Raw genomic sequence first — 24,266 nt, forward strand, 5'->3', positions numbered from 1 at the left:
AGTGAATATTACTATGCTTAGTCAGGTAATAACAGTATACACTCAGCATTATGTTGTACTTTTTCGTAACGTAACGAAATTCGTAAAAAACGTAACGAAATATTAGACAAAATGAGATCAGAAACAAGTATTTTTTTGATAAAATTTGTTACAGCAAATATAAAAGCTTACTAAATGTTCGTACCACACGTATTACAAAAAATGGTTAAATGAAGACTTACCGTTCTATATAAAATCGCTGATTTTACTGCCTGTTACGAAAAAGTAATCCCACAAAACACACACGTTTTCACTAATTTTCGCGATAGATGTTATGGCGGAGACGTCAGGCCAACAGCCATTCAGAGTGCAGCTATTGTTGCCCGTGTAAAATAAATACGGAATTTTTCAGAAACCATGGGAAAGTAGAAATAAATCGTAACTAAACAGTAAATAACGAAATAGTAAATGAGAGCGACTCATTTTGTTTTTTTGGTTTAAATTGCCAATTCATTATGACACCCCATAGAAAATCAATTTGATACAGAAACTGCGATTACTGTAGAACGATAATACAAAGAAATTTACAATAATTTAGTTACGTATCGCATTTTATGAAACAAAAACACATGAAAAAGCTAGGGTGGCAAACAGGTTTTTGTATGAAAGGTAAAAAAGGACTATTTTTAAAATATCTAAATATTTGGTAATAAGTAGGATTATAGCTATAATTCTTCGTTATCTTAAAGATTAATATTCATCCTTCAAAATTGTGTGTGTGTTTTTTTTGTGTGATGATTTATAAATATAAAACTTTTGAACTGTTTCAAAGCACACTTTTTTTTTCAAAATGTACATTTTTTTTGAGAAATACTCTCATGCCTTTAGTAGACTATAGGTACCCAGTAGACCTTGTTGTTGCCACTGAAGGTGCATAGGTACTCAGTACATTGATACCATATTTTTCATGTTAAGTGCAAATAAACTTCCCTAAATTACCAAACCATGAAACGTACGTATATTATTAAAAAGTTTCGCAGATAAAAACTGAAATCCTCTTATAAGGTGATGAATTTTAGGAGCATGTAATGAAACCAAAATTATTAGCATACAAGAGCTTGTTTTAAAAAAAAACTTTTTATTTATGATGGGGAATTTACTGTGGCGTAGTAGCAGAGATTTTCCGTTTGTAGATCGTAATAATTTCGAAGAATAGGGATGTATCGTGGATAAAGCAAGAAAATAGCAAGAGTTTGAATAAGTCCGTCGGTGAACTTACCAAAAAAAAACTCTAAATGTATTTTTCACTTTTTTAAACTTATGAAAATTTAAAGAGATGAAGCGCACCAAAGTTCAGAAGATGAGGCACATGACGTCAAGGCATGCTTAAAAATGTGGCGATTTGTGTCTTCACGCGGAATTTCATCGCATCATTATCTTCGTAATTACTTGTTTAATTGAAAAATAAAAATATCCTGTGTCCAATATTTTTTGATAATGTAAAATTGACGGACCAAAAGTCTTTTTTAAAGAAACTAGCCTATTCCTATGGCCACATTCCAGCTCCATCATCAGACCCTGCAGTTTCCCTTAGAGAATTGAAGACTCATGATTTTCAAAGTAGCGTACCTACTTACATAACATTAGGTACTTGCTTTTACAGGGTGTCCCAAAAACAATGGATAACCCTTCAACCATCGATAGGCCTCGCCATGGTCTCCCTAACGTCCAATTTTGACCCCAGTAAAAATATCACCGTTTTCAAGATTTTTAAGTTTTTGTGCATTTTTAGAAGATTGTAATGAAATTATTTAGGTATAATAATAAATAAATACAAATCAAACGAGCCTAAACTCGATGGAATCGTTTATTCCCGGAGTTGCTATGGGGCCACTGGCATTCCAGCTCTCTCATCAGATCAGCTCCATGTCATCACAATATTGCATTGTCACCCGAATTACATGCACCTATATCCGAAATTTGAACTCAATCAATTGATGAAAGATTTCTAATAAAAAGACAAATACATTTTCAGTTTATTCTTCATAAGTGATAGACGAAAGCAGAAACATTTGCTTTTTTAGGCCATAGACAATATAGGTACTAATGCGTTCCAATAGGGATGATGACTGGGTAATGAAATCGAAATTCTATTTAGTCCGTCAGACAGATAATTAGAAAATATTAGACTCATATTTTTTATTTTTTTCCATAATCGAATAATTACAGTATTATATTGAGTTGAAATGTCGCGTGACGTCACATTTGAGTAAAAATTCTACTCAAGCGTGGCGTATCGCGCCATTTCAACTCGATGTCGCACTGTAATTATGTAGTAGTATTTAATTATGAAAGAAAATAAAAAATATGAGTCTAATATTTTCTAATTATCTGTCTGGCGGACAAATAATTGAAATTTTGTCATCTAGCCTAGTTGTCGTCAGGAAGTTGGTCTAACTAATTCAGCTTGCAACTAATTCAGCTTGCAAGATTCCACCCGAACAAACATTTATGTAATTACCTACATACATCATAAATTGCAAGCTAAATAAAAGCTTGTAATAAAGTCGGGTTTGTTCAAATTTCGAGAACGACTGAACCGACAAAAGCATTAGAAAATTTACGAATAATAAAATAAAATTTTATCCCGTACAAAATGTTCATGGATTTTGTTATTTTTATTAAATACCTTTACGGCTGAGTTAAATGACACCGACATCAAGGTTCATGAATTTAAGTTTAAAATAATAGGCAGTAATGTATGAAGAAAGAGCTTCTATTCTGTATCACTATCTACCTATGCCCGTGTATTTTTGATCGGTGTCAAATCGGAGTTTTTGGTGCGGGGTACGCGGGTGTTGCTCGCGGCGTGAAGGTCAAACGCCCAAGGTCATTGAGGACTCTAATCGCCTTAAGCAGGTATTGAGTAGGCACAATTATGCGTGTTATTATGAAGTAATTATTTAACATCGACGCCCATATACAGGCTGGATCATTCTCGTTAGATTCGCTACTCTATTGGACAAGTTACTCGTATAGTTAATGTGTCGTAATTTTAATCTTCTGTATGCATAGGTAAGAATTTGGGAAACAGGAAATAATGTAATCAGCCTGCTTTTACACCCGTATTTACAAACTATGCTTGCTTTAGTGAAGCAGCAAATCGAACGCACAACGTTGAATAGAGCTTTACTCTGATAGAGCTCTGTGATTGGTTCGTGTGTCACCCTGTGCGTCCACGCGCACTGGGAGACCTCATAGTAATGTTTGTGAATACAGGCGTTAGTTTGCTAGTAAGATATTGTTCACTTACATCAATCATCCTGTATGCGAAGCTATTAAGTTTCTATTATTACCTTGTCTGAGCTATGCAGATCGAATGAACCGGACATTTGCGATAATAACTACGTTTTGTTTTTTCATTGACATGTAGGTATACTTAAGTACGTACAGTTCACTTTGTACTTTTGTTACCTAATCTATTTTTTTAATCTTTACTTATCTTAATATGGTGGGAAGCGATTTTTTAGAAAGTGGGCGTGTTGACCTGTGGACAATCTAATATAATATTGTGAAAAGTGGTTAAAAACTGTTAAAACGGTATAGAATAAAAAATAAATTTAAAAAATTAAGCCCCCCCACCTCATTTCAACAGAAGGGGAGTAGTCCCACATGCTATGGGGGAATTTTTGTTGAAAATTGGCATAATAACATCGCCTTAAATTATGGCTAGCCCTATCCCAAACACACGCCTCTTTTAATCCTTAGATTCTACATTGTTCACAAAATTGATTGGTACGAGTACAGCTAAATAGATATAATTACATAAACGTACAATTTTGCGCGAATTATTTATTCATAAGTTGTTTGATAGATACGTAAAACGCGAAGGTTTTTAAGAAGCAGCTGAGGAATAATTACAGTGCAGACTGAAACGGATTTCGTCATGAACGGTGTTGTAACAACGTGCGTTCTTTTCTTTGTTTTCGTGTTAAATTATGGACTGTGCTGTGAGACTGGAAATGCCACTCTACAACCGGTGCAGCGTAAGATGTGCGAATTCAAGATCATGCACCCGGTTTGTATTTATTTATTTTCTCATTATTTAGTAATAAAACAGGAACTTGTATTTTTAATACTAGAACCTAGCAACAATGTACTTTACTTACCTGAATAAAACTCAAATAAATAGACTCGGTATTTCAATTTGACTTCTTTCGATTAGCAGGAGAAAATACTCTATACTTACTGGAATATTTTTTGTTGCAGAAACCGATAGGTGTTCTTACAACAACTGCAGGAAGGCCTGTGGAGGTGAGAGAAACAATCACTCTGAACTCTGATATCATAGCCAATGAATACCTGCTGGATTCTATGCTGCATTTCGTGCAAGAGAAAGTGCCAGAGCGAATGGTTCACGCGAAAGGCACAGCTGCATTTGGTTATTTCGAAGTGACACATGATATTTCTAAGTACACAAAAGCTGAAGTTTTTAACGGTGTCGGAAAGAAAACTCCATTAGTGGTTCGTATGTCAACAGCAATTCAAAGTCTTGGCGGCCCCGATGTATCGAGAGAGCTCAAAGGCATGGCCATAAAATTTTATACCAAAGAAGGTAATTTGGATCTGCTGTGCCTGCAAACACCCGTATACTTGTACAATGATCCGTTATTCTTCCAATCTCAAGTTCACGCATTCAAAAGAAATCCAGCTACCAATGTATTTGATAGAACCACCATATGGGATTTCTTGACAAAACGACCATCAGCATTCAACACCTTTTTTTGGACTCAGTCAGATTTTGGCATTCCAAGTTCGTACAGAAATATGGATGCCTTTCCAATACATACTTATGAAGTTAATAACAAAAAAGGCGACAGATACTATATCAGATTTAACTTCAGAACCGAGCAGGGCTTGAGTAATCTGACAAGTGTAGGAGTGGCTAATGCAAGTCAAGATATAGATTATTACACTAGAGACTTGTACAACGCTATTGCTAATAAAGAATATCCGTCTTGGAGATTAGAAATAGATATAATGACACAGGATGGTATTAAAAATCTTGACTTCAATCCTTTTGACGTCACAAGATTGTGGAAAAATGGAACTTATCAGACTGTGGAAGTGGGACGTTTGATTTTGAATAAGAATCCCGATAATTTCTTCAAAGTAAGCGATGTGAGTGCGTTTAATCCGGCCAGTTTGGTGCCTGGTATTCCCGGGCCGGTCGATACACTATTCAAGGGCCGTAGGCTTTTCTACCGGTCCACCCAGAACTACCGCTTGGGAATCAACCATAATAATGTTGATGTAAATATGCCGTTTTACGCAAAGACTTACACGCGCGATGGCGTTGCGCCAGTGAATGAGAACATGCGAGATGCGCCAAATTATTTTCCGAATTCGTTTAGTGGGCCGGAGGCTGTTGTGGATGAGAGCAAGCCGTGGAAACGACTTTTGGTGTTGGACAGCAATGCGGTGGACTTGTCGCAGCCGAAGCACTTCTACAACCACGTGTTGACGAACGTCGGCCAGAGGCAACGTCTCGCCGATGTATTCGCGATGCAACTGGCGACAGTGACCCAACCAATTCAGCGCAGGGCGCTTAAAATGCTTACTCTAATTGATAAAGATCTAGGAAATCGTGTGCGAGTGGGTGTAAGAGCGGCGATAGCGAATCTCGCGTCACAACAAACTCGCAAACCTAAACAAAATTATTAGTGCAATAGCGTTGAATAAATCATTTTTTAAACAATTATTACATGTGCTGCTGCTGTGGATTTGCCCTGTAGTTTCATTTAAATACTTAGGTGAAGATAAATACGCGACTCTGGAAAGATGGAGGCCAGTAGGTAGAGGATTTTCCCTGCCGATTTACTCAAGTGATGATACTGATATTATATGATCTTGGTACAACAATTTGAGTATGATGCAAAGCAAATATTTTTACATAAATGTTTGTAACATTAAACGATTTCAATGAAGAATGTTCACTAATTTTGTTTTTTAGCTTTCTGTATTCTCTGTTAAAAATAAAAAATACACGTGAAAGAATTATTTCGATACGTCAATTAGTTTAAAAGATATTGAATTTTAAAAGTGCGGGCGGCGGCCGGCCCCCCATTTTATGCGCGTGACGTCATATTACAGTAACTGGCTCATATTTGTATGGGTGGAATCTTGCAAGCTGAATTAAGACCCACTTCCAGGCAACCGATTAAGCTGAAATTTCGCAAACACATGTGATTTGGATGACCATGCAATATTATGATGACATGGAGCTGATCTGATGATGGAGCTGGAAGGTGGCCATAGGAACTCTATAATAAAACGACTTAAATGCATCGAGTTTGGGCTCGTTCGTTTTGTATTGATGAGTACTTTAATTCTATATAGTAATCAGGGTCTGATGATGGAGCTGGAAGGTAATTCGCAATAAAACGACACAATCGCATCAAGTTTGGGTTTGGTTCAATTTTAATTTCTGTGATGGGTCTGGGTGTTAATATGTATAATAAGTTTGTATTTACAAAAAAAAAATGTATTTAAGTATGTTTATATCCGTTTTCTAGTGAGCGGACACTGTGAATGTACGTCACGCGGGGTCACGTGACCGTCGGCGGGACTCAATATTTAAGCGAACTTTGAATGCCTATAAAATCATAACTACTGGGTATTTTTGAATGAAATAAAAACTAATGTATTTGTAAATGTAAAAGCTTAACTGTAACATAGTTTCAAGTGATTTTGCATACCTAGTAACATTCTCAATTCAAAGCCTCATCGGGAAAGCTACGCATTGTCATCCTTGACCCAGATGTTGAGTTGTAACACTGGTTCAGTACTCACATTTCTCGCTCTGTTTCGAGTTGCTTTCGAGAAGCACTCGAAAGCAACTCGCTCGATGTACCTTTGTAATTGTAATAGATACGCCGTTGATACTATATTGCAGTATTTAAAAAAGCCTTGTTCGTACGCACCCTTTCTCCTTTTCATTGTATAATGTTAAAAAAATATAAGTTTGAGAATATCGTGAATTTTCTGAAAACTGATTCCTAACTTCAAGATTTTCGTAACTTAATTAATAAGTCCTCTTTAAAACCTTAAAGAGGTACTACAAACAACCTCTTGTGTTGATGCTGAAGAGCCCTATAAGACTCTTCTAAACTGTTAACAGAGATGTAAATAAATCTATCTTGTTAATCTATCATGTTAAATATTAAGATCATCGTTTCATCAAAATTTCTTATTTTCAATAGGTAAGTTATAATAATTTCAAAATCTATTTCATTTCGATAAGTTCATACTTACACGAAATTAATGTAGGTACTTACAAATTTTCCCATGGTAGGGCCAGACTAGGTCACGGTGACGTCACGCTTGCAGCTTCCCCGACCGTCTCCCCATCCTGTAAGCTGTAACAGGATCGGTTCTCTGTTGTGTAGCTAAATCCACCACTTTACTTTATCTTTGTTGAAAGGATAAAATCTTACCAAGTTAAAACTGAAGCATACCCTGCTCATCTCGGGCGCCTGGAAAGTCAAATTAATTAAAGGAACTTGGACGTATAAACCTTAATCTTTACATTGAAGCTACTTTACGTAACGTGAGTGACGTAGGTACATAATTGTTTTGCGTGAAACTAATTTCATTTTAGGTAGAGCTAAGCAACCTAAATCATTCAAAATGTCTGGATTTGGTATACTATAATAAGAAATTGGAGTGTCAGCCATCCCTAATTTAGAGTACCTAATTTTCTTTAGTCTCTACGATTCTACTTTATCTTTTTTATTTTATTATTAACAATTTAGGTAGGTAGGTATACCTAACTGTAAAACTTAGTACATTTTTTATCGACATCGTTATATTTTGTCTTAACAACATTTTCATACAAAATGTCGATTATAAAATACTATTTGTTTTTATTAAAGTGGAAATCGGTGGCAATTACGAGGGTGGTTTTCAATTTGCTGACCTGTATTCGTCACTCACCTGACCACAAATTGCAGAACCAGTTAATTCGAGGCTTCCAACGTATTAACGGGCAAATTAACCAGTAACTGCTGAGTATTAATGTTACGTATAATTTAATTCGCTTAGGATGGCTATAGCTGACCCAGAAAGGAGGGTTAACTTGGTCTGCGTATCTATTAACTAAGTAAAAGTGCTTCTAGACTTTTTTTAAATCTTGTTATACATAATTTCAGCGCTAACTAAAATGTGCAGGCTTTGGTAATAATTAAATCGTTTCGATAAATCTTTTTAGAATTTAAAAAAGAAAATATGTAACTTTGCAGCATTTATGTTTTAAGGTTCCTATTTTTTCGTTAAACGCAGAAGCGTAGTAGGTACATGTTAAACAAAGAGTTGAGCTCTTTTGTGAACAGAAAGAACTAAGTTCTGGTTTATAATACATTGTACGTTGTATGTTGTAATTTATCAGAGTTTAAATAGATTCTGGTCCATTCTAGAGCGGTGATGACGGTGGCAGCAGTGGGAGCGGTGGCTGGACAAAATAATACAAAATTCACGTTTAAATCAGGAAACCTTCACAGTTCCACAACATATGACAGTTTGCTGCAATGATTTATTATTCCATTCAACTCCCCGGGACAAAACATGAGGTGGGGAAGGTCATTAGCGCAGCCTTAATTAGTACGGCCGGATAGTTTGTTGCCATGGGCGCAGTATTTCATTTACATAGTGTTTGAGATAGCAGACAAGGGTCCTCTAAGGATACTGACGAGAGAATTTTGATTAACTTAATTGTTTGGGTAGGGGCTGAAAATTTTATATCTATATATATAAAAATGAAACCCGTTTTCCGTTGTCACGACATAACATGAAAACGGCTTGACCGATTTGGCTGATTTTTTTTTGTAGTTTTCTAATACTCTGCACAAGGTTTTTACGGAAAAAAATATAAAGAAAATCTCTACGCTAAGGCGGTACGAAGTTCGCAGGGTCAGCTAGTATTTTATATTTTTAAATTAGATAGTTTAAAGTTGTAATTTAGAATTGTATAGAATCAGCGTGCTTTCAAAAGTTGTAGCCCCTTGGTTTGAACGTAAAACATTTTCTCGTAAATAAACTATCTAGTATCTTTTATACCTAATCTAAGCAACTGTCTTCTAGGTTGTCGGGAGAAATCAATTTATAGTGATAAGAACTACCTAAATTGTGACATATATACATATATTTTTATTTCTTCCTTTTTCTTTTCTTGTGTGTTCTAGTGTGTGTAAGTGTGTTCTACTATCATCTAGTATAGAATACAGACTTAGACGAGTCTTGTTCCAGCATCATTTTCCACCGGTTCCAGTAAATCCTATTACGAGCTCACCTGACCCTCGAGGTTTTAAAGCTTTACCGGTTAATAAATCCCCTTGTAGACTATTTCCCACCTGTTGTTGTTTAATACTGTTTACACTGAACTTTGAAATGGAATTTATTATGAGTATTATGGTATACTTCTACTAGAATGTGCGCCGTCATAGTCTTTGACAGACACTCCAAGGGTTATCATGTATCACGTATCACGCATCGGGTTGTCTCTAGGGAACTAGGAATAAAAGTTACTGTACTACATAAACTTGATAAAATCAAGTCATTTGAGATCCTGAACCCAACTTAGCGACCGAGGGCACATCGCAAAGTGGCATGACTATAATCAAATCTTTCAATACTACCTAAATTGTTTTAGATTCGTTTTGATTTTCGATTTCTCAACCGAATCCATGTGGAAAAAGCCGCGAGATGGTAGCTGCTTGCATATACTAAAATTTCCCACCACACTCTTCTACCATGGCAACTCCTGTATAACCAGTCTCAGGAGATAGCTAACTGTCATGGATCTCACAACGATTTTTATCAGAAGAATATAAGAAGAATTCGAATTATAATATCGACTTCATCATCATTTCAACCACAGGACATCCACTGCTGAACATAAGCCTCCTCCAATGATTTCCATATCGCCCGGTTGGTAGAAGCCTGTATCCAGCGCCTTCCTGCTACCTTTATGAGGTCGTCGGTGCACCTTGTGGGTGGACTCCCACGTACGCTGCGTTTTGTTCATCAATGTAACCCTGTACTAGGAAGGAACATTTGGTTAGAAACTCTAATCAATCACAGCAATGGCGGAGGACCACCTTAATGACCAAATTGGAAATGCCAGAAAAAGTAATCCATGAGATTTCCACGAATTCCAAATCCTCTAATGGGAATCCGATGAATCAATCGGCTTTTTTCGATCGTTTTTATTGTTTCACCGCATTACTGTACCCGGAGCACGAATAAATATCGTTCTCGTTAAGGCATGGTAGTTTTTTCTTTAGTATGAAAAGCAAAACAGGCCCGCTACGGTTGTATGAGGAATACGATTATGGATTAGAGTGTTATTCGTGCTAGGGGTACTGAGCATAATATTTTATGTTTTGACAGTCAGAGCTATACTGTGAACATTATTTCCAAGTGATAAGCGAACGGAATATTGTATTATTGATAACAACAACTCCTACGTTTGTTTTGCTTCTCCTGCCTTCATATTGCGTACCCACATACATAGGCAAGAACAACCTACACGAGTTTGAAACAAATAATAGCTTATTTGTCCCCTACATTATTGCTTTTATGAACTGCATAATAAACTTCACATTTTTTGATAGCGAGTTTGTAGAGTTAAATTGACAATTTAAAACTACATTTACAAGTTAGTTTATGTTATAGTTATAAATTAAGAAAGCGCTTCACTTTGAGGGATGGTTGAAAGACGTTGATATACTTTACTTATTCCATGCCAAAACCATAAAATATAAACACCTATAATACTTACCTATAGTACGATTACGAGTATACTTTTAGGCGTTAAAGACGCAAAAAAAACAAACAACTAAACATGACATGAACATGGTAATGTACTATTTTGTCGACTAATACGTACATAGACATATACGCCAACATAATAACGTATGGGTCGGTTTACGACCGTCTAGAGAGGGAGTTGAGCTTACCTCGTGTGTCCGTATGACCCTATACATGTGAAACGGGACGTGTTACTATCAGTATTTTTCCGAAATTGAAACACAAGAATATTTTACTATAGGGTCATTTGATACGCTCTCAAGCTTAGGATTAGAAAAGGCTTACGATCGGGAAAAAGCTCAGATTCAAACTAGATAACTGAGTTCATATAGCTCTAGTCGTAATTAATTATTTTTAATTATTTTCCAAATATAAAAGTAAGTAGGTAACTATTAATCTCAAGTCTCAAGAATATAAATTCGTTCAGGTTAAAAATAGATGTACTATTTTTACTTTAATTAGCTATAAAAATATCGCTTTACTAAATCTACGAAATGATGGCGATGCTATACAGTGTGTTAGGTAAATGGGGTTATAAGCTGACACTAGCTCATGTTAACATATATGCATTTAAATGGTATGGTGAATCAAATCAAATCAAATATATTTATTTGCATAAAATAGGGTTACAATGGGTCTTTTACATTTTCATGTTTCGAAGTGTCAGTGCCTGTTCAGCCATAAATCATTGCATGCAAATATTGAGAATACCAGTTTTTAATAAATTACATTAAATTAAATTACATTTCAATTAATTGTTTCATTCATAATTAATGTCAGCATTCAAAATAAATTATAATAAAACAGAATACAATGAATTAATCCCAGATGGTCGTCATTTATACTATAGTAGGTACATAAATTCAAATTTAGTCAATCTGTGTCCTATCAAGCAGTGCACTCATTTGTTATCCCAACTAATCCCAACTAATATTATAAATGCGAAAGTAACTCTGTCTGTCTGTCTGTCTGTTACGCTTTCCCGCTTAAACCTCGCAACCGATTTTGATGAAATTTGGCATAGAGATAGTTTGAGTCCCGGGAAAGAACATAGGATAGTTTTTATCCCGGTTTTTGAAACAGGGACGCGCGCGATAAAGTTTTTCTGTGACAGACAAAATTCCACGCGGGCGAAGCCGCGGGCGGAAAGCTAGTACTTCATAAATTCGTCAATAGTGTAAAAAGCATTCACCAAAAGCCATTTTCTAATAGTTGCTTTGAAATTATTATAAGGCAATTGTTTAATTTCGTCCGGTATCTGATTAAAAATTTTAATAGTCATTGTTGGGGCATTTGAAAGAAAGCGAGTTGTTTTTGGAAGGGTTAGGGGTATGAAAATGAAAATACCCAATTAAAATGATGATATCAATTTTTTGACTTCACCATACCATTTTGCATATGTTAACAATTAACATGGGCTAGTGTCTGTCGGCTTATAACCCCATTTACCTAACATCCTGTATAGGTGCTTACTAATGCTCTAGTTTCTCTATGAAAATATGATTGGTTCGTAAAATCGCATAGAACTTATTTCTAAATATAGATCCACATTAATAATATACCAGTCGTCCGGGCACTCGCGTCCCCGGGCAATACTCGTTATCTCCGATAATAGTGTTAATGGAACTTTCATTAGGGAAATTAAAAACCAGCACGTAGCATTAATCTCCCGCCATTACGAGCGTACGCGAAAGTTTAATATAATTTTAATATTCTGTCGTGCAAATTGCTGGAGTCACAAATGTCAGGTTTTATGAGCTATTTTGTTCGTCTGACACGATTCTATTGGACACCTTTACCAAAACCAGTTTAATCTTTTTAATTAAGCCTATACCTACTTATAGTCCAGTCATTTAAGCTTAAATTAGATAAGAATCTCGGAATTCGAGATACCCAGCTGTAAGTCTGTAAATACTTGTATATTGACACCCTAAAAGTTGTCTCAAAACCTACATATGGTAGGGTGTAAGCAACTATTAAATTTTAAGGTCAAAGGTCACAAAAATCGGTTTTTTGCGCTTTTTTTGGAAATATCTCATGTCCTATGGGTTTTTTGCTATTTGTATTTATTATCAATATTGTAGAATACAAAATTCTCTGCAAATTTTGTTCAAAAAAAATTTTTATACGGTGAACCGTTTTCGAGATAGAGGGCGACCGCTAGTACTTATAATAAATCTGTAGAGAGGTCAATTCTATCATAGCTGGGCACCGTTAATCAAATAGTTAACTTCGTTAATCGTTAAATCGTTAATAAAAAAATTAACTTCGTTAAACGTTAAAACGTTACATTTCGCAAGATTTAACGCAAGTTAACGTTAATCGTTAATCCGTTAACACATGATAATAAAACGAAAAAAATAATTGTATGCAAGGTTCAAATAATTTCGAAAGCTTGTATCGCGCATGGAATTTATTCCTCTTTTATGTTTGCGCTACAAGCTTTCGAAATTATTTGAACCTTGCATAAGTACAATTATTTTTAGGGTTCCGTAGCCAAATGGCAAAAAACGGAACCTTTATAGATTCGTCATGTCTGTCTGTCTGTCTGTCCGTCCGTCCGTCTGTCCGTCCGTATGTCACAGCCATTTTTTTCCGAAACTATAAGAGCTATACTGTTGAAACTTGGTAAGTAGATGTATTCTGTGAACCGCATTAAGATTTTGATGCAAAAAAAAATATTGGGGGCTCCCCATACTTAGAACTGAAACTCAAAAAATTTTTTTTCGTCAAACACATACGTGTAGGGTATCTATGGATAGGTCTTCAAAAATGATATCGAGGTTTCTAAAATACTTTTTCTAAACCGAATAGTTTGCGTGACAGACGCTTCCAAAGTGGAAAAAAGTTGGTCCCCCCCTCTAACTTCTAAAATAAGAAAATGAAAAATCTAAAAAAAAACATATGATGTACATTACTATAAAAACTACCAACCAAAATTGTTTTGAACGAGATCTAGTAAGTAGTTTTTTTTAATACCTCGTAAATCGTAAACCGCTTATTACCGCGTAATCTTTCATACTAATAACTTAAATAAAAAATAATAATTTTATTTCATAAATCAATAGTACAGAACCCTCGGTGCGCGAGTCCGACTCGCACTTAGCCGGTTTTTTTTTCGTTTTAGTAAAACTGCATTTCAGAATAAAAGCTAGTTTTAAAAAAAGTTTTTTAATTATTATAATTTTATTCACTTTTTAGTAGCATCTCAATCACAGAGCCTTGGTTCAATTACAATACAATTTAGCACCAAAGTGCTCGAAAAGACAAATCCAGCAAACCCAAACTCGATAAGTTTCCACCGTTTCGTTTAGGAATTCCTATGGACATCATCTAGTACTAAAGTGCTCGAAAAGACAAATCCAACAAACCCAAATTCGATGCGATGCCGCCATTTCATTTAAGAGTTCCTATGGGCACCTTATGACTTCATCATCAGACCAGCGCAATACCATAACATTGCATTGTCTTATTGTTCTTACTTACATAAGTATACTAAATTTCAGCTCAATCGGTTCAGGAAAACTGGTCTTAAATTCAGTTGCAAGAGTTGTCCCACACATACCTACTTACAAGTGTCGTTACTCGTTAGTGATCTGGTTACAAAAACTGTTGTTTTGGGTTCTGGAAGTTCTGAAAGCCCGAACGTACTTATCAGAACGCGTTTTTCTAGCGTTTTTCAGCGTCCTTGCTGTATCTTTTTGGTAAATAGTAGGTAGGTACTGGATTAACGATTAACGGACTTAGGATAATTTAACGGAAGTTAACGAGTCCGTTAACATTTTTTAAAGTTAACTTAAAAGTTAATCCGTTAATAGGAATGTTAACTTCGTTAATTAACGATTAACGGATTAACGAGTTAATGCCCAGCTATGAATTCTATAAATGAAATATATTTTCAAAATAACTATCAGGGGGTGATAAGTGATCGATACTGATGCCAAAAATGCAATCAGTAAAATTTTTGTCTGTCTGTCTGTCCGTCTGTATGTTCCTTATAGAAACAAAAACTACTCGACGGATTTTAACTAAACTTGGTACAATTATTCTTCATACACCTGGGCAGGTTATAATATACTTAGGAATTCCCACGGGAACAGGAATTAGCGGGAAAATCCTTTTGTATGAAAAATCTAAACGCTTAACGGAAGTTAGACGTTGAAATTTGGCATGTAGGTACCTTAGTAAACTTAAAGCTTAGTTACAACAAGGAATTCCCGAAATTCCCACGGGAATTAGCGGGAAAATCCTTTTGTATGAAAAATCTAAACCGCTTAAGTTGACCTGAAGTGATGCAGTGACCGCGCGCTCTCCGCCTTCTATCTCGAAAACGGTTCACCGTATAAAAAAAATTTTTAAACAAAATTTGTAGAGAATTTAGTATTCTACAATATTGATAATAAATACAAATAGCAAAAAACCCATAGGAAATGAGATATTTCTAAAAAAAAGCGCAAAAAACCGATTTTTGTGACCGTTGACCTTGAAATTTAATAGTTGCTTACACCCTACCATATGTAGGTTTTGAGACAACTTTTAGGGTGTCAATATACACGTATTTACAGACTTACAGCTGGGTATCTCGAATTCCGAGGTGAACTTACTATAATGACTGGACTATTATTCAGGATGTCTCAAGTTAATCCATTCGTTAATTAAAAAAGAAAGTAAACATGTATTATAGAGGTTCGTTAAACCAAAATTGCGTAACCAAACCCCATTGTGTCACCCCATGAGCCTATTATATTCTTTTTACTACCTTCCATCCGAGCAATTTGGGAATTCTCATTTATTTCAATATTATCTACGGCAGGAGCGCAATGAAACTCGGATATTGTACGGTAATAACTTTTCCCGGGATCCAGTAAGTTAATTTGGTTTGTTAAATTTAATCAGGTGATATAGTCTGTACGAGTACCTGTGCATAATTTAAGTTCTACGTTTAGTTTGACACTACCTGTTGAGACAACAAAGTCATGGTGAGCGGACAATGTTATAATTTACCTACCTAGCTACTTTCTTAAAATTTAATAAGTAGGTACTCACAATAATATCATGTATAAGATCGGTTATAATTTAAAATGAGGATATTGAGGGATTACGATCTGTACCTCTAGTAGGAAAAACTTTCGAGTTCCTTTCGTTGCGTATTCAAAGTGTCATCGAAAAATTTTGTATGAAAAATTAAACAGCGCCCCCTATATTATAGCCGCCCTAGGGGGCGCTGTTTAATTTTTCATACAAAATTTTTCGATGACACTTTGAATACGCAACGAAACGAACTCGAAAGTTTTTCCTACTAGAGGTACTGGAATGGAAATAGAAAATATGTGTCAAGCGTAATTTTTTATTACCGTTTTATTTTATATTTTGTTTAGTGTGGAAAGTGGAAACTTTAGCAAAATTAAGAACCAAAAGACGACCCCGACGTTAGAAAGCTAATTTACATCCCACGGTTTGATTTATGTCCTTAATTAAGGCTTGTGTTTTGATGCCGTTAGGTTCACAAAATATTAAATATTCGAAGGTAACAAGTCATAATTACGTACCGAGGCGAGAGGGTGGCAATTTGAAAGGACATCATCCATTTTGGTCCAAAATCAAAAGTGCCGGCCAAAAAATAAAAGTGCTGTATTCTGATAGAATACGTCCGCCTTAGCATTTATTACTATGGCACCAAAGCTGTAGCACCACTGTGCATCGTGGTATTTGAGTTCTAAAAATATATGAAACGACTGACTTTGATCTCAAATACTACGACGCACAGTGGTGCTACAGCTTTGGTGTCATAGTAACAAATGCTAAGGCGGACGTATTCTGTCAGAATACAGCACTTTTTTTTTATTGGCCGACATTTTTGATTTTGAACAAAAAATGTATGAATCGTCGATGAATTTTAGATCTCAAATACTCGACGCACAGTGGTGCTACAGCTTTGGTGCCATAGTAACAAATGCTAAGGCGGACGTATTCTGTCAGAATACAGCACTTTTTTTTTTATTGGCCGACACTTTTGATTTTGAACAAAAAATGTATGAAACGTGGATGATGTCCTTTGGATGCCTGCATTTAGGTCAGCGATCGCACAGTCAGCGTCAAATAATTCGTGACACCCAAAGTACTAAAAAAGTTCGCAGTTCCGTCTTTGTTATAATTGGAATAAGGTTGTGTTGTCAACTTTTTGGCCACTTTGGGTGTCACGAACTATTGACGCTGACTGTAACGTACCAAACGATCTTTTAGGGCCATCATTAAATAAAACAAATAATTTATTTTCATTAAGCCACCCTCCGTGACGAACGCGGAAAAATCGTGCCTGTGGCGCTCCTTGGGGACCTGCATATAAATGATTATGTATGATTACATCCAACAATGAATTGCCATTAACTGAAATTGATGATAGATCACCTAATTCGAGAATTGAAATTGACTTTATTTTCGTTTAAATATGTATATCACTTCTTGTTCCTAATAACAGCATACTTACTCGTAGATGATAATAATGATCAAACTAGTAAAAATAGAAGAAAATGAGGATCTTTTTACTAAAGCCGGTAAGATTGACAGTGAAAGATGGAATGAGGCTATTATGGCGTAAATCCGCCTGCAATTTGACGTCTTTGGTGTGAAAATAAGTATTAGAGTAGGCGCACACCGTTGATTTTTAGTTGGCCGATAGTTGTGCCCGATTTTAAATTGTATGAAGAATCGGCCAAATCGAATCGGCGTAGTGTGCGCACCGCACTCCCATACATGCCCAATTGCCCATACTGATCAACTGCCCGACTAAACTATCGGCCGACGAAAAATCAACGGTGTGCGCCTACTCTTAGGGTTCCGTAATAAATACTCATTTAGTTTGAAACTAACATTTTGAATGCGAAATCCTGTAACTAAAGCTCGAAATTTTGGAAACTTTTCTATTTCTAACTTTTACTCTACATCTGTACGGTGAAATCAATGTTTCCCTAATTGATGTTTTTAGGTATGACGAAAAATAACAAAATACGAGTACATAAGTTATGTTTTAAGTAGGTACAGTTGCCAGTAATTCTAGAAGTTTTTTGGATATCAAATAAATAGGTATTTTCAAAAACAAAAGATATCGTGAAGCCGCATTCTGATGAACAGCTTACATACACTGGTCATCATAAAAATCGACCCACCCGCGACAAGCACTTTCAAACGTATGCATCCCCACTTCCCACCAATATTACTATACTATATTAATTACCATTTAAAAGCCTAGTTCTAAAATTCATTTCATTAAAGGAAAGGATTTAACCCCAAAAATGTGTCTGTAGAAGAATCCAGAGTCACTTCTTCAAAAAATAGGTAGTTACGCTTGAGCCAACTTTTATGGCTATAAAACTGTTAAGTTAGGATTAATCGCTATCCATCTGTTAAAGAGGACACGTGAGATCATTATTTGGTTTTATAACCATAAAAATTGGTCTAATTGATCCCAGAGGTGAGCCCAAAGTGAGGTCTTTTTTCAAGTTTTTCAGGTCACATTTATTGTATATGTTAATCGTTTATTAGGAAATTAAACGTGTTTTTCTTTAAGGATATTTATTGGGCTTTCAAATAACACCAATATTGTTGGGGCACCATGATTGTGTCAGTAGAAACGAGTTTTCCTGTAAAACGTAGGTGGGCCGATTTTTGTGATGACCAGTGTAGTTTATTTATGTATTTATTTAACGCGTCTGAAAGTTAATGGGTCTAAGTCTATTCTTGTCTCCAAAGATAGAGGCGTCTACGCCTACGGGATGGCGCTAATTGCTTTGCTGGAGTCACCAGTAAATTATTGCCTAGAGCCAGTAAATGTAATAAAAGCGTAGAAATGTAAATTTAGGTATAGATCGTTTCATCCACAAAGACGCGCCCCAACAATTTTTGGTCGGGTGCGGGGAGTTCCGAGCGTCATTATTGTAGTGTGCGTGTGCACTCATAGATAATTTACCGTGTACCGATAACACGTTCGAACACTAGCGGAAGAATGGTGGGGCGCGTCTTCGTGGATGACCTGTTAAGAAAAATAGAGATTAAATACGATCTAAGCAGGATTATTTTAAGATAGCTTATCAAAAATACTCTTTTACCTACATCAAGTAGTTTGTAAAATTATAAGGGCATGAAAACTTTTTTTATGTAATAACATTTGGACAATTTCACGCTAAGTGATTTGTCCAAAGATTTATTCAGGCGCAGTCAGGTAAAATCATTGACAGTCAAAATTTAAATGTACGAGTCAATACTTATCGAACGCAAATATGTGTTGGGAACAAATATAGTCTGAACTATAGTGAGTAGGTAGAAACTCAGCGATTGCAAATTGCCTACTTCTATTCCTTTTTGTCCTCTACGTAGAGTCGTACATAAATTGTAATAGAAGTTGCGGGGTTTTCTTCGGGGTTCCTTCACGAAAGCCTTAAGATCTCAGGGTAACCGAAATAACCAAGTCGGTTGATAACTTTAGACTCCATTTGTGAATAATTGAACCTATGAATTAGAGATCAGAGTGAACGCTTAGAATTGTAAAATACCTACCCAAATACTACCTGTTCATAACCAAACTTTAAATACCATTTTCATCATCAATCCCTAATTTTTAAGTGACTCCTTGAAAACAAAATTCATGTTATGCGTTACTTAAAAATTAAGAATTGATGGTGACAACGGGCATCAGTCAGTCTGTTACCTTTTCTTCCTGGAAGCTACGGTGACTACGAAATGTCATTCGTCGCGCTATGCTACGAGCTACAAGCTAGGTGCTACGAGCTACGTGCTACAGCCTGCGAGTGCTACGGATGCAGCGTGTTGATCGTTTTGGAGAAGAAATTAGTCGTCTTGGGAAAGCTTTTATAACAGGGTATTAGATTGTTACCTACTTTATATTTTAGTCGAATTTATAAAACAGCAATATCGAGCTTATAACATGTTAATGGTGAATAAAAAGTTTTTGTACCAATAAAAAAATATGTTTCTGAATAGATTCTGAATTTATGGGACCATTCATTTATATCTATCTATAGTCAAAAACTTTCGGTAAGTAAATAAATTATTCGGGTAGCATTCGAAAACTGAATAGTAATTAAACCATTCGGTCAATGTGGGCAAAGTTACTTCCTCGTTAATAAAGCTCTCTTTAATAAATATTTATTACTCGATCGTAGATGAACTCGGTATAGCCATTGTATTATTAATATATCTCCAAGGGATACATGTGGCCAATTCGTAGCTACAGCTACAAAGCTATTTATTTTTTTAGCATTTCTAATTTTGTACTTCTATTTTATGAACAGTGAAGTTACGTAATATTTTATGCTAACTGAAGTGATATCAACCCACCAAAGGGTTACCTACGTGAGTGCGACAAACGTTACGGCACGAAAGTAGTTAGTCCTATAAATAAAATACCTATGTACCTTCATATGTGAACAATTGGGCATGGATGCAGTTCCCAAATAGCGCAAATTATCTTTGTAAAGGACTTTATATTTATGAATGGAAAAGTTATTACTTTTTTTTTTGGCCTGTATCTCACCTGATGGTAAGTGATCAGGCCGAAGGTGGAAGCGAGCTTCACCCGGAATCCTCAACCACGGAGGATCGGCTATCTTACCTCTAACTGTCGGAACACAACAATGCTGTTTTTAACATTGTTGTTATGGCGACAGACTTAGGTAAGATGGTGGTAGCTAGCCAGGCGGACTTAGAACAAGCCCTACCACCAACCAAACCGAACAGAAAAATCTGCCCCCACTGGGAATCGAACCCGGGACCTCTGCGTCTGAAGCAGGTGGTCTTACCACTAGACCACAGAGGCGGTATAATTGCGATCGACACTGCACTTAGATTTTGTATAAATAAATCTACCAATAATGATTCTTAAAAATAACCCTCCTGTCGCGTTCGAGTAAAAATAAATTGCAAAAGCTGTGACATAATTATATGGGTAGGTACATACTTATCTGAATAACAGTGGCATTCGCGGGAAAAAGGACCCCATCCAAAACCTTTCCACAAAAAATACTTCAGAGATTGAAAAAGAGTATTTTAAGATTTTCAGGGACAGAATCTCTATAGCGACAGCTGACGGCGAGAATTTCGTATCATTTACACACAAAAATCGACTCTATCCTGATGGTGTTTAAGCTCGATTTGTGTAATATTCTTGATAAATGTACTTCCAAACCAGAGATGTCAACAACATTGAACATGTTGCGCTACAAAACCGACAAGCCTCGTGGAGCGTAATGTTTGCCTAAAATGGGCTAAGTTTTTAAAAAGTTTTCTGGAATTAAAAAAAAAACGTAACCCGAGTTAATATTTTCTCCTTTTGGTCTCTTTACATCCTGTTTTACAGCTATAACATCGCAAAATATAAGTTAGGTAAGTTTTAAATAACATTGCTTTGTTATTTTATTCCTTAATTAACAATAGGCAGACGCCATCTGCTTACTAAGTCAGTTTTTAACAGACGACCACTAATTTATCTTTTAATTAATCTTTCCGTTGATCTTCCTTTTTAAAGGAATATTTCATTTAAATTCCGGTCTGGGGCGAGCCTAATATTTATGCTTTCTGTATTGTTTGTAAAATAAACAAGATAAGTGCTATTATTGGAGTTGTTTGGAGCCCGCTCCGTAGATGGTGGATACAAGAAAATTACTTAATATTTATGTTTCAAATTGGCTGTGTTATTTACGTAAGTATCAGAACAATTTGCGTAACCAAGTTCATTTTACGTTTGCAAATTGTAAAATTAGTTTTTTCTATTAGTCAACATAAAAATAAACAATAAATGTACACAAACACTTTAACAATTCCTTGTTGCTGAACGCAAACTGAGAAAGCCAAAACATAGACACAGAAATAAATAAAACACCTAGTACCTACCTACTTATTCATATTGCTAATGATCTATCTATCTATGTCAGCCTTTGGGTTCGCCTTCGAACATAGGCCTCCTCTTCAACCCTCCACCGTTTTCTGTCCCTGGCCACACGCATCCAGTTCACTCCAGCCTGCTGCCGGATATCGTCTGTCCATCGTTTAGGCGGTCTTCCCCTGCCGCGGGTGTTGTTGCGGGGTCTCCACTCCAGGGTCTTTCTGGCCCAGCGATCCTGGTTCATCCGTGCAATGTGTCCTGCCCATCTCCATTTACGGCTCTCTATCTCTTCCACCACGTCGCTGATCCTCGTCTTTTCGTGAAGAGATTGCTAATGATAAATAAATTATTTTTTCAAATAAATATCGACAGTTGAAAACATTAGTCTATGCATTTTAAAATGCTGTTTTTAAATAACTTAGAGTTATGGAGGTAGAGATAGGGAGGCAATTACGCAAGACAGCGTAAACGGCATTTACGTGCAAATAGGCTCTCCTTCGTGCTCTAGTATTATTTTTAATAATTCTGGGTGCCTATATTTGCTCGCTTGTTACAGAGCAATAATTCAAAGATTTAAACCACGCTTTAAAACGTAATTATTATGTTCACTAGTAATAATCCTTGATAATAAAATGATCCTATTATTTCTTTGAAAAAGATAATTTCTTTTATCACGTTATGTTTTTTGTGGATTCGTTATTTAGGTATATTGATTTGCAAAATTCAGCAAACATATGCATTCTTTGCAACAAAAAGTGATCTATCATATCATATGTTCCAAGGTACAATCTATCTATAATCTAAATTCATCAACGTTGGTTCAGTAGTTTAGACGAAAAAACATAAGAAACAGTTTTGCTTTCTCTTTTAAATATAGGTAGGTAACAACATCACAGTATAACACATATTAATGCTGTTAGATTAGAGCGTGTAACCTCATTAATGTCTATTACGGCTGACTAGGTACTTGGTTGGTAATTGTGTCATGGGAAACATATTAATTATGCTTTGTAAAGTGCTAATACGTACATGCTAATAATTAAATGTCTTTTCCTTAAATGTTTACATAAAATAAACAAAACATTTTTTTATTAACAAATAGTTTACCATTATTAGGTAAATCTATACTTATAATAAATCTGTAGAGAGGTCAATTCTGTACATGAAATATATTTTCAAAATAACTATCAGGGGGTGATTAGTGATCGATACTGATGCCAAAAATGCAATCAGTAAAATTTTTGTCTGTCTGTCTGTCTGTCTGTCCGTCTGTATGTTCCTTATAGAAACAAAAACTATTTGACGGATTTTAACGAAACTTGGTACAATTATTCTTCATACTCCTGGGCAGGTTATAGTATACTTAGGAATTCTCACGGGAACAGGAATTAGCGGGAAAATCCTTTTGTATGAAAAATCTAAACCGCTTAATTTAGACGCTTGAAATGGCAATGCCAGATTTTGTATGGAAGGTGGCGTCTTTTTTTTTCACGCGGCCATCGACCAAACTTTGTTTTTCTATTACAAAATAGTGTAATAAACCAAACTTACTATGACATGTATACCTCTAAACTCAGTCTGAACTGAGTTACGAGCGTTAGAAGTTTGATGATTTACATACTAGATTTGCTTTTTGCGCGCAAGTTTTGTAAGAAAGTGCAAGAAAATATTCCGCTATTTTTTTATTGCGCTGATTCTACTCCACACTGATGTCTGGAGCCTTCAATGGATGGTATTGTTTGTTTACACATACAATGTCACTATTTTGTTGCAATTTCATACAAAACTTGCGCGCAAAAAGCAAATCTAGTATGTAAAATCATCAAACTTCTAATGCTCGTAACTCAGTTCAGACTGAGTTTAGAGGTATACATGTCATAGTAAGTTTGGTTTATTACACTATTTTGTAATCAAAAAACAAGGTTTGGTCGATGGCCGCGCGAAAAAAAAAAGACGCCAATTTCCGGCATTGTCTTTTGGCATGTACAGTGGCGTAGCGTGGCTTTTCGCCGCCCGGGGCCGTCCGGAAATCCGCCGCCCTTTATTTTAATTACAAATTTTTTTTTTAAAGTTTAAATATTATATTGAATGGACTTCACGTACACTATTCACCTTATTTGTTGAAAGTCAAAATAAACTACCACGCACTGCTTCAGAAGGAAAATACATTAAAAAGAAGCAATTGCTTGAAACCCACAGGAAGTTTGATTTTCTTAAATAGCTCAGCTTTATTATGTAATACTAGGTGTATAACAATAAACAATAATAACAAGTATTAAAGTATTTATTTGTCAATTGAGAGTAAATATTATCTTAAATTATACAGTGTGAGTCACGTTAAAGTGTACATATGAAATTAGGTGAAACTAGACCTATTTTTATCGGCAAAAAAGAGGTCAAATTTTTTTTTTGATTTTTTTAAATTTTTTTATAGAATTTTTTTTTCTTCCAATTACTTATTGTATATAAAACGTAATAACTTTTAAACTAAGAGGTATATCCTGATAAAATAAAAATAGTAATA

General features: G+C 35.5%; 1 protein-coding gene across 1 annotated transcript; it reads left to right on the forward strand.

Moving 5' to 3' along the window:
• The first annotated feature begins 3,614 nt into the window (after positions 1–3,614).
• Positions 3,615–5,762, forward strand: LOC135072288 (catalase-like). Its single transcript, XM_063966229.1, has 2 exons — positions 3,615–4,057; positions 4,249–5,762. Exons 1-2 carry the CDS (start codon positions 3,926–3,928, stop codon positions 5,701–5,703), a joined length of 1,587 nt encoding a protein of 528 aa, XP_063822299.1. The 5' UTR covers positions 3,615–3,925; the 3' UTR covers positions 5,704–5,762.
• The last annotated feature ends 18,504 nt before the right edge of the window (positions 5,763–24,266 follow it).

The sequence above is a fragment of the Ostrinia nubilalis genome, chromosome 5 (genome assembly GCF_963855985.1).
Source record: "Ostrinia nubilalis chromosome 5, ilOstNubi1.1, whole genome shotgun sequence".
NCBI lineage: Eukaryota > Metazoa > Arthropoda > Insecta > Lepidoptera > Crambidae > Ostrinia > Ostrinia nubilalis.